We start from the raw sequence: 13475 nt of genomic DNA on the forward strand, positions 1-13475 counted from the left end.
CATACCAGAGAATGAACTAATATAGTTTTTTTTCTTGGCAAATCGTTGGGGTTTTAGAAGAAGTGTCTTGGTACTCCTGGAAGCTCTGCTGTCAGTTGAGAGCTCCAGTTTCTGAGCTGGGTAGTGCGGGGAATTGCGGTGTAGGACCTTGTGCGTCATACAAGCGATTTTAAGATGAATTCTAGCTTCAATTGGTAGCCAGTTGAGGGCTCTGAGGTCAGGGGATATGTGAGAGTTTCTCTTTGAACCTGTGATGAGTCTCGCAGCTGAGTTGATAGTGGCTCTTAGTGGGGCTGTCGATTACCTTGGGAGGCCGCATAAGGTTTCCGCCCCGTATTCCAATCTAGGGCTTGAACTGCTTGTTTGAAATCGAAGGCTGGCAGAAAGCGTTTCAGTTTACGCAGGGTCTTCAGGTGGAAGTTGGCTCCTTTTGTGGAACCGCTGACATGCTTCTGCATCTTTAAGTTGCTGTCAAGCGTTATCCCTAGCGATTTCGCTGAGTCGACGATGAGCGGTTGTTCTTTGAGAGCTGTTAAGTGCTTCAGTCAATCTAGGATAGTGTGAGTTTTGTTAGGGGGAGCGGTTAAGAGGAATTCCATTTTGAGGGAGTTTAGTTTCAAATGGTTTTCGGCCAGCCATGTTTGGGTTTTTTGTTGAGTGGAGTTGAGTGATTTGATGTCATCAAGTGAGTGGATCTTGATGTAGATTTGGGTGGCGTCTGCATACATATGGAAGTGGATCTTGGCGAGGTTGAGAAGATTGGTAAGAGGTTCCATAAAAACAGAGATGCTCCAAAACAACTGGTGCAGTGCTCATGAGTTGTGACAAAGATGAAAAAAAGGTGTCCATGTAATATTTACAAAGAGTAATGCACTCAGCTAAATAAAATGATAAGCTGCAGCCAGGGAATGTAAGTAGTGTTGAGCAAAAGTCGGTCCCCCATAAGTGGATTGAGAGGTCTATAAAAAAAAACGAAAGGCAAAAGCTTTACTGTGCTTTGCCGTAGTAGCCCTGGAATGGATTGTTGTATAAGTTCATCTTCTACGCAAAGTTGCCTATAAATAATTAACAATAACACAATCTCCAGCGAAACATTTGATCAAATGGCCCACCCATTTATCCCTATGAACCCTCAGAATATATCCATCCAAACACCTATTTGCTTTGACCTTGGTATAGAATTAACCATCAATATTATTTTGTGGTTCACAGTGGGTGCTGGTGAGTGGTAATGGAACAACAAGCAGCAGCCAGCAAAAAACATGCAACATTTTTATTACATCATTGTAGGCACATTTAAAACTGCGCATTCTGTAACCTGCCGCCATGTACCATTCAGCAGCAAGTTAGATTTGTGTCTCTCACCAGTTCATCATTTATGATGCTATTGTACGTGTTGGACATGTTGCAGTAGTCATCTGTGCTTGTAAATTGTGAGAGATGAATCTTTAAGCCAGTCGTGTCTATAACCGTATGGAATGGGCTCTGCGGAAGCTTCATGTCCCCCTGCCTCAGTGGGGTACAGGACTGCATGCATCTTGAGCCATCAGCCATTTTCCTTGCATGTTATGTTATGTTATGTTAAAAATGATCTGTAAAGCTCACATTCACCCGAAGGTTTCTTGGCACGAAGTGCAGAAGGTGGTACCTCTGACAGATTCACAAACTGTAAAATATGCCTTTGTGTCATATAGGTTTGTAAATCTGCGTGATGCCCGATTACAGAGTATAGCTGCTGCACCCACATTTCACTCCACCTCAGGGAGCTTTACTGACTCCCCATTCCCAAGCGCAGCCAGTTCAAGCTACGCATGCGCACCTACAGAGCCCACCGCAACACTGAATCCGCATGCATGAGCAGCAGCATACACTTCCACGACCAACCCAGGCACCTGCGCCCAGCCCTCCCTCTCTCTTGCACACACCCCAGCCCCGCAGTCACAAAGCAAAGCAGGAGGTTCCTCGTTCTCCTACATCACTCCAAAAACATGGAACACCCTCCCACTACTCACCAGAGCCTCCTCCTTGCTTCTAGAGCTAACCGAGACCCTGAGACCTGGCTCTTTGAATAACCCTGCGTGGACCACACGCCTACACACCTGCTCGAGCGCCTGGATACCTTCACCGGTTATTAGAGCACTCTACAAATCGACAAACCAGGTCTAATTCAAAAATGGTGTTTGTTGTAATTCATGAGTAGTTTTGTTAAAGACTGGATTTTTAGGTTAGTGAAATATTTCAGCCTTAACCAAATCTGATACTTTAGAAACAATAATAATAAAAATTATTTTTTGGTACAGTTTTCGCATTGTATATTTTTCTTCAGCATGTGCAGTGTGTAATGATGCCCTCCAACAAGCTTTCATTTTGCACGTTTTCTTTTTTCATTAATGTTCTTTCTTTTTCCTCTTAGCTAGTAGCTGGACTACGGTTTAGTGTCCATCAGCTGTCTGAGATGGACAATTCGGTCAAGTTTGATTTGCAGATCCTAAGGTAAGTGTCCTTATAGAAACCCTTACCCATTTAAGATATTTCTGTTAATGTATTTATTTGCTCAATTGTATTCAAATATGTAGTTCACGTGTCCTTCATTCTACATGCAATAGTCTGAGCCCTTATACATGCTCTATTCTCCAAGCAGCAATATTTGCTCTGCTGCGTGCAGCAATGTGTGTCCTTCTATATTCAGTGATCTGTGCTCTGCTACGTGTTGTGATACTTTACTCTGCTTTTCCATGCAATGATGTGTCATCTATTCCATACAGTACTCTGTACCCTGCATCATAACTACATAAGGTGATCTTATTCTTGGTGTATGTACAGTGATCCCTGGCCTGTTGCAAGCCTTATTTTTAGGACTCACAGACACCTTTAGCCATCTGGTGAGAGATATTGTCAACACACAATGTGCACATAGACATACTTACACAGTTTCAGAACCGGGCTTTTAGACAGCCCTTTCAGCCATTGGCTTCTGTGGTTCATCTGGAATTTGGCATTTACTAACATGGTTGTCCATCACGGCTGGTATCGGCCTACGGTATTTCGATTATGTAAACAAACATCTGGACAGACATACACACTTTATCTCTCTCTCTCTCTCGCGCTCTCTCGCTCTCTCACTCTCTCTCTCGCTCTCGCTCTCTCGCTCGCTCGCTCTCTCTCTCTCTCTCTCTCTCGCTCTCTCTCTCTCTTTGGTCTTCTCTCTCTCTCTCTCTTTGGTCTTCTCTTTCTCTCTCTTTTTGGTCTCCTCTTTCTCTCTCTCTTTGGTCTTCTCTTTCTCTCTCTCTTGGTGCCTTCCCCCACCCCCCCCCCTCCCACCGCCCTGCTTTTCAGTTGCTGCCCAGTGCTCCCCTCACGTCATTTTCCTAGTTTAAAAAAAATAAAAATTCTAAAGGCCCACGAACTGCAAAATAAAAAATACGCATTGACAGTCAGTAGGTTGGTAATCACCTTTAAAGGCTAGACACATTGTCTCTGCCAAAGCTTCTTATTGTAGTGATCTGAGCGGTACCACACCTCCGTTCATTGATTAATGCTCCCACTACATGTTGCATTCTTTATTCACTTATGTGTCCTGCTTTGTTTTCTGTTATAAAAGCTGTGATTTGCCCTGATACTTTCTCTGTAACGTGCATTTGCATGTGTCCTGTTGATATGTAAGGTACACTTTTTATGCAGTGCTTTATAGTGATACTTATTTCTATGACCTCTCACTTTAGTCAAAAAAGGAAAATGGGGCATAGAGAGTTGAAGTAGTTTGCTTGGGATTAAACCCAGTGGTTCCATAATTGGAGATGTATGCACTAGAGCACCCTAAACCACAATGAATCCCTTGATGTATTGGATTGAAATAAAAAAAAATCAGATATGTGGCTTTATTCTGAATGGCTATGCATAATCAGGATCATCAATTGCTGATGGTAAACTAGCATGTGCACACAGTATTGGATTGTTTTGTACCTGTGCAGTGGAGCATAATGCAAGAAACCAACTTTGCAATGGAGCATCTTGCAAATACTGTTTTTATTTTTTTATTTTAATGCATTCCTGTTTTTATTAGGTAGATTATAAAGCACATCAAAACTACTATCTGGTATTCATGCAAAAACATTTTACATCCTTTAAAAATATATATATTTTGATTACTCTCCAGTTTTACATTTGGGGTTATGAAACCTGGGGCTTTCGTAGGTGTCAGTGGCACAATTTGAATTCAGAGCCCCTGATAGGTCCTCCGTGCAGACCACACCATGCTTTCTCCTATTTTTCGGGCAGCCTCTTCCCTCATAGACCTCCCTCTCCTCTTGCATGCACCAATCCATGTTCTTTTCCCATTCCACTACCTCTAGAGTCACGGAAGACCCTCCCATATGTCTAAATTCCATTTTGCTACTATTAGACCAAGTGGTAGTATCCTTAGGTTTGAGTATTTTGTTATTTACTAGTTTCCTCATTTATTCAGCACAAGCCACTTGATGGTTTGATCGATAGGTAGGTCTATTACCCCGTCCAGCAGTGCTGTAGGTTTGGGCATTCCCACACAACGTGGAAGAAAGGGTCTATCAGACCACATTCTCTGATCCACATCTGTGAGTTACTCTTTCCTATTTTGTGTAGGGTTGTTTTCGAGTAGCATTCTTTGAGGAGGATGCAGAGCTGTTTAAGACGGAACCCTGCCTTATTAGCGATCTTCCTCTGGCCTCTTCACACTATCCTCTACAAATTAAACCATGTCTTTTTCCCTATCAACTTTTAGTTTCTGAAGGACGTCTGGGGAGTTGAGGTTTTATATACTAGTGATATCGCACCCTTGGTCTAGGGATCTGCTATATCAAGGGTGGAATATCACTAGTATATAACTGGCAACAACCTGTCCTCTAAAGGGGTTACTTCTGCTAGTTTGGTTCTATTTGTGATGCATACAAAATCATTTTAATCAATATGATTCATTTTGAACACAGCATTGTTTTTATAGTAGCATCACCAGAAATTTCCCTCCACTAAAATTCTGATTATAATCAATCAATCCAGCCTATTATACTTTTAAAAACAAGGACCTAGCCCCAAGTCACAGAGCTAAGGAAGAAGTCAATCTGATTTTTCCTTCTTTTCAGGATAACAGCAGTGGACAATTAAACCAGTCAACTCACATTTTACAGGGCATTGTCTAATACTTTTTTACGTTCATCAGTGCCAGTGAATGCGTGGTTGTTTAATACTAAAATTATAACTCTTGAGATCAGGGCCGGCTCTAGGCTCATGGTGGCCTTGTGCAGGGAGCGTAGGTGGGGGGCCCGGAAGAGGGGGTCCGGGTGGGGCGGAGCTCAGGAAGGTGACACTAGTTAAGCCAAGTAATTAGATACTTTAGCATTATTCACTTTCTCTTAATTTCCATTACATATGATTCTTAGATGGCAGCGACACCTCCTGTCCAAACAGACTCACCCCGACATACAAGGGCTGTACATTACACTGCTGGAGAGACGGACATGAGGAAAGATATTTGAATTCTCGGCCTTGGAATGGGCGGAATGGGCTGGCATACATCATAGCTGTCATACCCTGCTCCTAAATGTTAATCAGGGATCAATGATGCTTTGCAATGTCAGCAACTTCTGTAACATGTCCAGGGCTCGAGTCGGGGTACCACGCGGGTGGACGGCGTCTCCCCGCTTATTTTACTGGCAGCTCGATAACTGGAGCAAATGGAGCCACCCATTCACTCTTTGGCCTCTCTGGGGCGAGATCGGAGCCCATTCAGAATGCTGCTCAAGCGCTGGCTTCTCTGATGCAATCGCATCTAAGGGGTGAGCAAGGGGAGGCAACGAGTCTGATGGTGCAAGCCACCGTTTGTGACGTCATTTGCTGTCGTGACGTCAGCGTCCCCCCAATTCTTTTTTTAGGACTTGTACCCTGAACATGTCAATTACACGAAGATATCAAATGTTGGACAAATATTATGTGATGTAGAATGTATAAAGACCTTCCCACCTCTTCCCTGGCAGGTCTACCATTACAATCTATAATACCGGGATTGTCCTGATCCAAGCCACGGACAAGAACCTGGAACTACTAGACAACCTGTTCCCCAAGTTCAAAGAGCACCTCTCCAAGCTGCGGACCCGAACCCAGAAGTCCGCCAGCACTATCCCCCCTGACCTCGCAGCCACCACCTACTACACCTCTACCCCCAGCACCCCAGTAAATGGCCCACCTGCTGTTAACGCACGCCACTCCCCAAGGACAGTCACGAATATCCCCGCCGCACATACTAGTAGCCCCTCCAACACGACACTTCTTATCCCCACCCACACCCCCTCCATCCATCTCCCCTCGGACAGATCATCCCCCACCCACAACACTCCACCATTTGAACAAGCCATCGCCCAAAGTTTATCCACCCCCTCTCATCCCCCCCTCGACAGACACCTTTCCCTCCCCATCTCTCTCTCCACTCCCACCCACGTGTCTCTCACACCCGACACAACAACTCCCACCCACAACACGCCTACATCTGCACACACCATCACGCGGAGTTTATCCACCCAACAACCCCATCCCCCCCACGGCAGACTCCTCTCCCTTCCCCGCTCCCTCCCCACTCCCACTCAGAACGTCATCCCCCTCCCAACACAAGATACAGAACATACCTCCTCCCTTACCCTAGCACCCCCCTCTCTCCCACCTCCTATTCTTAGCCCTCACTACCCTCCTGTCTCCCCCACTGTCTTCAACCTTCACTCACTCTTCTACTCACCTGTATCGTCTCCCACTGAAGTCACTATCTATGCTTCCCACCCACCGCCTGCCTCACCTTCACCACTCACACCCCTCGCCCACAAACACGTCCACACCTTGAATACCATCCCACCCATTAGCACCGCGGAACACCTCAACAACCCTCCTGACTTGACCTTATCCACACTCCAACAAGTCAAGGAGGAAATTTTACAAATCAAAAAAGACATCCACGCAATCAAAGACCTTCTCTCCTCACAGCCCAGTCTACCTCCCACCATCCCATTACCCTACAAACGACGCACCCTTCCTACATACACTCGCCCCCGACGACTCCAGCAATGGTCCACTATCCCCGTTCGCAATAACTCCCACCGCCCCGTCGTGTTCTCAGCCCCTTGTCGGACCTCGACCTTTGCTCTCTCCTACACTCTTATGGCCCAGGTCCGGTAAAAGGTTTTTCCAATTCGCACATCCCCATACCCACAATTCCCACAAACGCTCTGAGGCTCCCAACACTCAACAACAGAGGCTCCGTCCCTAACAACCTCAGGAAAGTTCCCCTCACACTAGAAAGCTCGTCCACCCTTCTCTGTCCCAAACTCAAATGCATCCTACTAAACTGCAGATCGGCCCAGAGACATTCCTCCGACATCGCGGATCTTGTCTCAAATAGGGAGCTAGACCTAGCCTTTCTAACGGAAACGTGGCTCACTGAAGCCTCCACCCCGATTATGGACATACTAGTCCCCCCCAATTATCACATCATTAGGTTGGACAGGTCTCCTGGCAAGACGGGCGGGGGAATTGCATGCATTGTTAAGAGCAACATCTCCGTTACTCAAGTCACCTCCCCCTCCCTTTCCTCCTGTGAACTCCTCTGCCTAGACATCATCAGTGAGGGCAAACAAGTATGTACTTTACATCTCATTTATCACCCGCCTGGTGACAATCTCATATTCACCCAACAAGTCATGGACCTGATCACTTCCAACGCCGGTCGGCAGACCACTCAAGTCTACCTGGGTGACTTCAATCTCCACTGGAACGATCAGAAAGACACTGCAGTGAATAGTCTAAAAACTTTCCTCAATGCGCTTGACCTCACCCAATTATGCGATAAACCAACACACGACAAAGGCGCGATACTCGATCTCATCATTGCCAAAGAGAACGCTATTCAATTGGAAGCGATTCTACCCTGCGATTGGTCAGATCACCACATTATCACCTTCTTTATCAACGAAAAAGTTAAACCTAACCCTACTCAACCAATCAAATCCAAAACATGGAAAAGGGATTTGAAGAATCTTAACCCCTCCACCCTACCTCCCCACATCGGCAACCTCCTCCTTCCCCCTTCAGGTGCCTCAGATGTTCAATCACTGACTGACCACTACCTTGACTCTATGAATACAATAGTCAATGAAGTCGCCCCTCTGCAACTGAAGAGAGTCTCCACCAAAACCTCTAACCCATGGTATGATGACAGTCTCAATGACGAAAGGCGTAATATGCGAATGGCAGAGCGCACCTGGAGATCGGACCCTTCAGCACTGCATCTCAAAAAGCTCAAGAACAAGAGAAATGCCTACTTTAGGAAAATAAAGCGCACAAAGTCGGACTTCTTCAGCCGCCAGTTGGACCAAGCGAAGAATAGGCCAAGAAAACTGTTCGAGTTAATCAAGACCCAAACAAATGCACAACCCACACAAGCAAATAGCACAACAAACGACACTCCACACTGTGAAGCCTTCTCTGCTTTCTTTAAACATAAGACTGACAACATAAGAAATGGCCTCATAATGGATGTAAATCGATACTCCAACTACACCAGAATGGCTGACACTCAACCTAAAAACAAGGCATCTTGGCAGTACTTCGACACCTACTCGGAAGAAGCTATACACAAACTGCTCTGCACTTTGAAGCCCTCTAATCACCTCACAGACCCTCTACCTGCTAATGCGGTAAAAGACTTTATCCCCTTGCTCCTCCCTCTCTGGACCAAGATCATTAACAGCTCGTTGCGACAAGGACACATTCCAGACTCCCTTAAGGTGGGGCAAGTCACGCCTATACTCAAAAAACCTACAGCTGATCCGTCTGACCTAAACAATTATCGACCCATCACCAATATCCCCACCCTGGCCAAACTGTTGGAGAAATGTGTCCAACTCCAACTAACAAAACACATTGATAAATTTGACCTCCTCAACCCTCATCAATCAGGTTTCAGAGCGAAACATAGCACGGAAACAGCTATGACACACATAATTGATGACGCCCTCCAAATTCTGGATCGTAATGAGTCCTGCCTCCTCATCCTTCTTGATCTCTCGTCAGCATTTGACACGGTCAAACATGAGAACTTGTTGGAGCTGCTAAGTACTAGGATGGGGCTATCGGGAACTGTTCTCAAATGGTTTTCGTCTTTCCTTCACAACCGGTCTCAGAGGTTCAAGATCGACAATGTACTATCTACACCGGTGCCTGCAGATCTTGGGGTTCCACAAGGATCCACCCTCTCTCCTACACTGTTCAACCTCGTTATGGAACCCCTCGCCACCTTGCTTCAAGCATCCAATGTTCAATCCCATATGTACGCTGATGACACGCAACTCTACCTAAAGTTACAGTCCCCGGAAGATATCAAACAGCTGAATTCCACGCTTATTAACACCCAATCCTGGCTGGCCGATAATCACCTCAAACTAAATGCTCTAAAAACTGAGTTCCTACTCATCTCACCTCCGGCGAAAATCTCCACCACCCAAACCTGGCTCAACAACCTAACAGCACTCAATGTCCAACCTACCATCGTGGACTCGGCGAAATCCCTAGGCATCACACTCGACGCCAAGCTCGACATGCAGCAGCACGTCAGCAAAGCCACAAAAGCAGCTAATTTCCAAATTAACACGCTGAGGAAAATTAAACCCTTCCTCCCTGCCAAAGACTTCCAAACTGCTGTACAAGCTCTAGTCATCCCTCGAATAGACTACGGAATTGCGACCCTCAGCGGTCTCCCGCTATCCACAACAGCACCCTTAAGAGCCTCCCTGAACGCTGCCGCGAGACTCATTACTGGCTCAAGAAAGCACTCGCACATATCCCCAGACCTAAAGTCTCTAAAATGGCTGCCTTTTGAAGCCAGAATACAGCTAAAAATTGCAACTATGACACACGCGGCCGTGCACCACAAGGCACCCTACTACCTCGCTCAAAAGCTGTCTATATCAGGAGGGTCGAGATCCAATAGGAGTACTAAAAATCTACTCCTGAAACCTCGTAGATTTCGGAAAGCGAAAACTTACAAACGCTCCTTCTCAGGAATGGCACCCAGGATCTGGAATGCGCTCCCTCCTGAAACAAGGCTAATCACCTCCACTGCACTCTTCAAGAAAGAGGTGAAAACAATGCTTCTGGCCAAGATCTCCTGATCGCTACAGATGTTGGGTCAGAGACTCTGCATTGCTTGTATCGCTGCTCTGCCTATCCTCGACTTGTTGGGGGCACTATTACGCTACTCTATTACTACCGACCAAGATATGATACACGTTGGTTTACTGATCCACCTGTACGCCATGGTAGTGGGATCAATGACCTGTGCTGCTATATACTACTCCCTTACCTGATCATATATGGAGTGGTTTTATGTTTGTTTTTTCATCCATGTTATTACCATGTTACTTACCATGTTATTACCATGTTATTACCATGTTACCATGTTACCTACCTGATCATATATGGATTGGTTTTATGTTTGTTTTTATCATCCATGTTATTACCTTGTCACTGATTATTATACTGTTCCCATTATCTCTGTTTACTCTGTTGCCCCTTCCCTGTCTTTGTGAAGCGCTCTGATATCTGTAAGGATCTTGTTCGCGCTATATAAAACTTTGAATAAATAAATAAAATAAATAAACGATATGTTTAAAAAAGGAGAATGGGACGTATCCTGGTACCTCTTGAAAGGTAAGGAGCTTTCCAGAAGGCAGAAAGAGGCTCCTCTCCATCCATCAGCGAATGAACCGATAGTTTCTACATCATACTTCTCCAACGAGTTGTTTGTGAGCTACAGGTAGCTCTCCAGCTACCTCCAAGTAGCCCTCCAATGTGCATTCCAGTCTAAATTGGCTGAATTACTATATGTATACCGAAATCGAAAAGTTTGCATCTGAAACGAAAATGTAAGTAGTTTTCGGACCTCATAAGCTGATGCTTGGAGAAAAATAGTTGAATTTCCAAAATATGTGTAAAGCTGATATTTAAGTGAAAAATCCTATAATATTGGTGAGATTTACCCTTAATACTATTAACTTGCCCAGGGGCATTGCAGCTATGGCTGCTATGAAGTACCTATTTAAAGACATTCCAAAGACACAAAGCCGTGTTTACATTACTAAAGTAATCATTGCTGCAGCCTTGCACCGAGGTGACCCCTGATGGTAATCGTGCTAGAGGTGCCACAAATGTACTCTTGTCTGATCTGGTTATTATTACAATACTGATAATGTTAGTAGCTCGCAGTGATTTTCATTGAACATAAGTAGCTCTTCTTACAGAAAGGGTTGGATACATCTGTCCTACCTTTTTCCAATGGTTTAATTTCAAGCAATTCCAGGCCATTAGTTATTAATTATTTAACCTCCGAATTCTAGACTTCACTGAAAAATGCACAGTTAAGTAATTTACCGACTCATGCCTTGATAATGAATGGAGCACTACTATGGGTGGTAACTGATGACCAGGTAAATACGGATCCCACTAGTTGTGGTATTTAGTGGATGTGCAATTATCTTATAATTCATACTTTTGGACTTAAACATGTGGCATAGTGTGCTAACTGTGTTTGCGTTCCTCTGTTTTGAAGTGAGCAAACTGGTTTTGACGCAGTTTAGCACATAATTTTCTACCCGCTTTAACTGATGGAAGTTCTGTGGTCTAACATTTGCAATAAGCATCTAGCGTCTGAGTTAAAATCCTAATAGCGATGCAGACAGGAGTGCATGCCTGATTTGGGATTTGATCCTCAGATGGGATGAGGACCTCAGTCTGGTATGTCTTAATTATCTTATTGATATCTTCAATAAAATGTTACCGAAAGGATCTAGTTTGGTGTCGAGTTGGATGAGCGGAGCTGGTGTCCGTGGATCGATTTTTTGTTTTTGAGATTTTGTATAATGGCTACATATGAATTAAAGTAACTTGCTCGTAAGTGGCAGTATAGCACTATGGATTTGGCATGTAATGTACATACACAACTTTGTTGTATTTGGCAAGTAATGTACACACACAACTTTGAAATGTTTATTGAAAAATATTTTTTAAAGAATGCGGGTATCCAATTAATGTTGACCTATGTTTAAGCGCTATTCTTTTCAAGCAAAACACTCTTTTACCTCCTAAATGTGTTAGGGAACTTTCGTCCAGAAAATAAGGATTTGCGACATTATGCAAAATGAAAATAAAAAGGTGCTGCTTTAACCAAAAAAAGTATGGGACGCAAATGTGTCCAAGAAAGTAGCTTTCAAAGTAGACTCAGTTTGCTGTGTTCTTGACAGAATATTCGTAATCGAACATTTAGAAATATTTAACTATTTAAAGAAGGGTGTACCAATAAGTAGACCGCTTTTAAATCCTTAATTATAGTAATAAATGGTGTATTCAACTGTGTTTTAGTGAATGCTTATCACAAAAGATTATTGACGTTATAAAAGTCGGAGTTGAAATGCATTTTTTAAAGTAACTACTGAGGCCTGTGGCGCAATCTGGTCTATATTAGGTTTTGTTCAATACAATGGAAAAATACTTTGAGATTCGGAAAGGAAAGAGTAGCACTAATAATTATGACAAATGAACTTTTAGCACACTGCAAGCTAGTAAAGCAGCTTAAAGTTGTCACCAGTCAAATTAAACGTCAAAGAGGAACAAGTCATCTGTATATGATTTTCATATGGGCAACAGAGTCGACTGTACAGCAAATTGTCTAATGTTTTTAAATTGCACTATACATTCAACGTAGACGTTTTTAACAATTTTCTGACGTCTACAGGAGTCAGTTGAATCCCTACAGGTCACTACATGGCCCTATAACCAACACAAGGTACTTTAAACAATAAGTGAAGATGGCTGCCTGGATCCAGGGGTTCTTCACAAATCTAAATGCATATAAGCGAGGACTTAACCTGAGCTCCTGCAGCCTCTGAGGTGTAGGGGGCACACTCCTCTTCAGAGACCCCGCAACACTTCGGGGGCCTAGGGCCAAGGTCGAAGGAATGTCTGTGAGATATGTGAGACTCGGGGACCTCCAGTATATTCTGGGGGGTTGGGAGGGCGTATCAGTTTGCTTTACGCCATATTAATAGGGTGGCAGAATGATGTTGGTGAACAGTTCAGCCAAACGACTGGTTTATATGAATGTGCATAACGTTAATTTGTTGTGCAAAACTAATTAGAATGCAATGCTGTTTTTGCCATTCAATATGTTAAACTCATTTCATATCTCCTTTGCAGCACCAATCTCTTTGATAATTTAAGTCCACTACAGTCATACCAGGTGGATCTTGCTGTGCTGGCTGCTGTAGAAATTAGAGGGTGAGTGCTATTCTGAATCTATTTATTTTTCTCATGTGATGAAAACCTTTCGATCTTGATTTACGCTTATACCATAGTACTAAAATTGTTCCTCATATACTCATGTTCACTTTAAACTTCCATGAAACAAT

The 13475-nt window shown here is 44.0% G+C and overlaps 1 protein-coding gene across 1 annotated transcript in view; it reads left to right on the forward strand.

The window, feature by feature from the left end:
• Positions 1-13475, forward strand: part of ITGAV (integrin subunit alpha V) — a 402152-nt gene that overhangs the window by 322267 nt on the left and 66410 nt on the right. The window contains exons 22-23 of the mRNA XM_078680488.1: positions 2414-2493; positions 13264-13344. Of these exons, the coding sequence (XP_078536614.1) occupies positions 2414-2493; positions 13264-13344 (161 nt within the window). The remainder of the gene's footprint in view (positions 1-2413; positions 2494-13263; positions 13345-13475) is intronic.

This window comes from Lissotriton helveticus, chromosome 3_1 (assembly GCF_964261635.1).
Source record: "Lissotriton helveticus chromosome 3_1, aLisHel1.1, whole genome shotgun sequence".
Classification (NCBI taxonomy): Eukaryota; Metazoa; Chordata; class Amphibia; order Caudata; family Salamandridae; genus Lissotriton; species Lissotriton helveticus.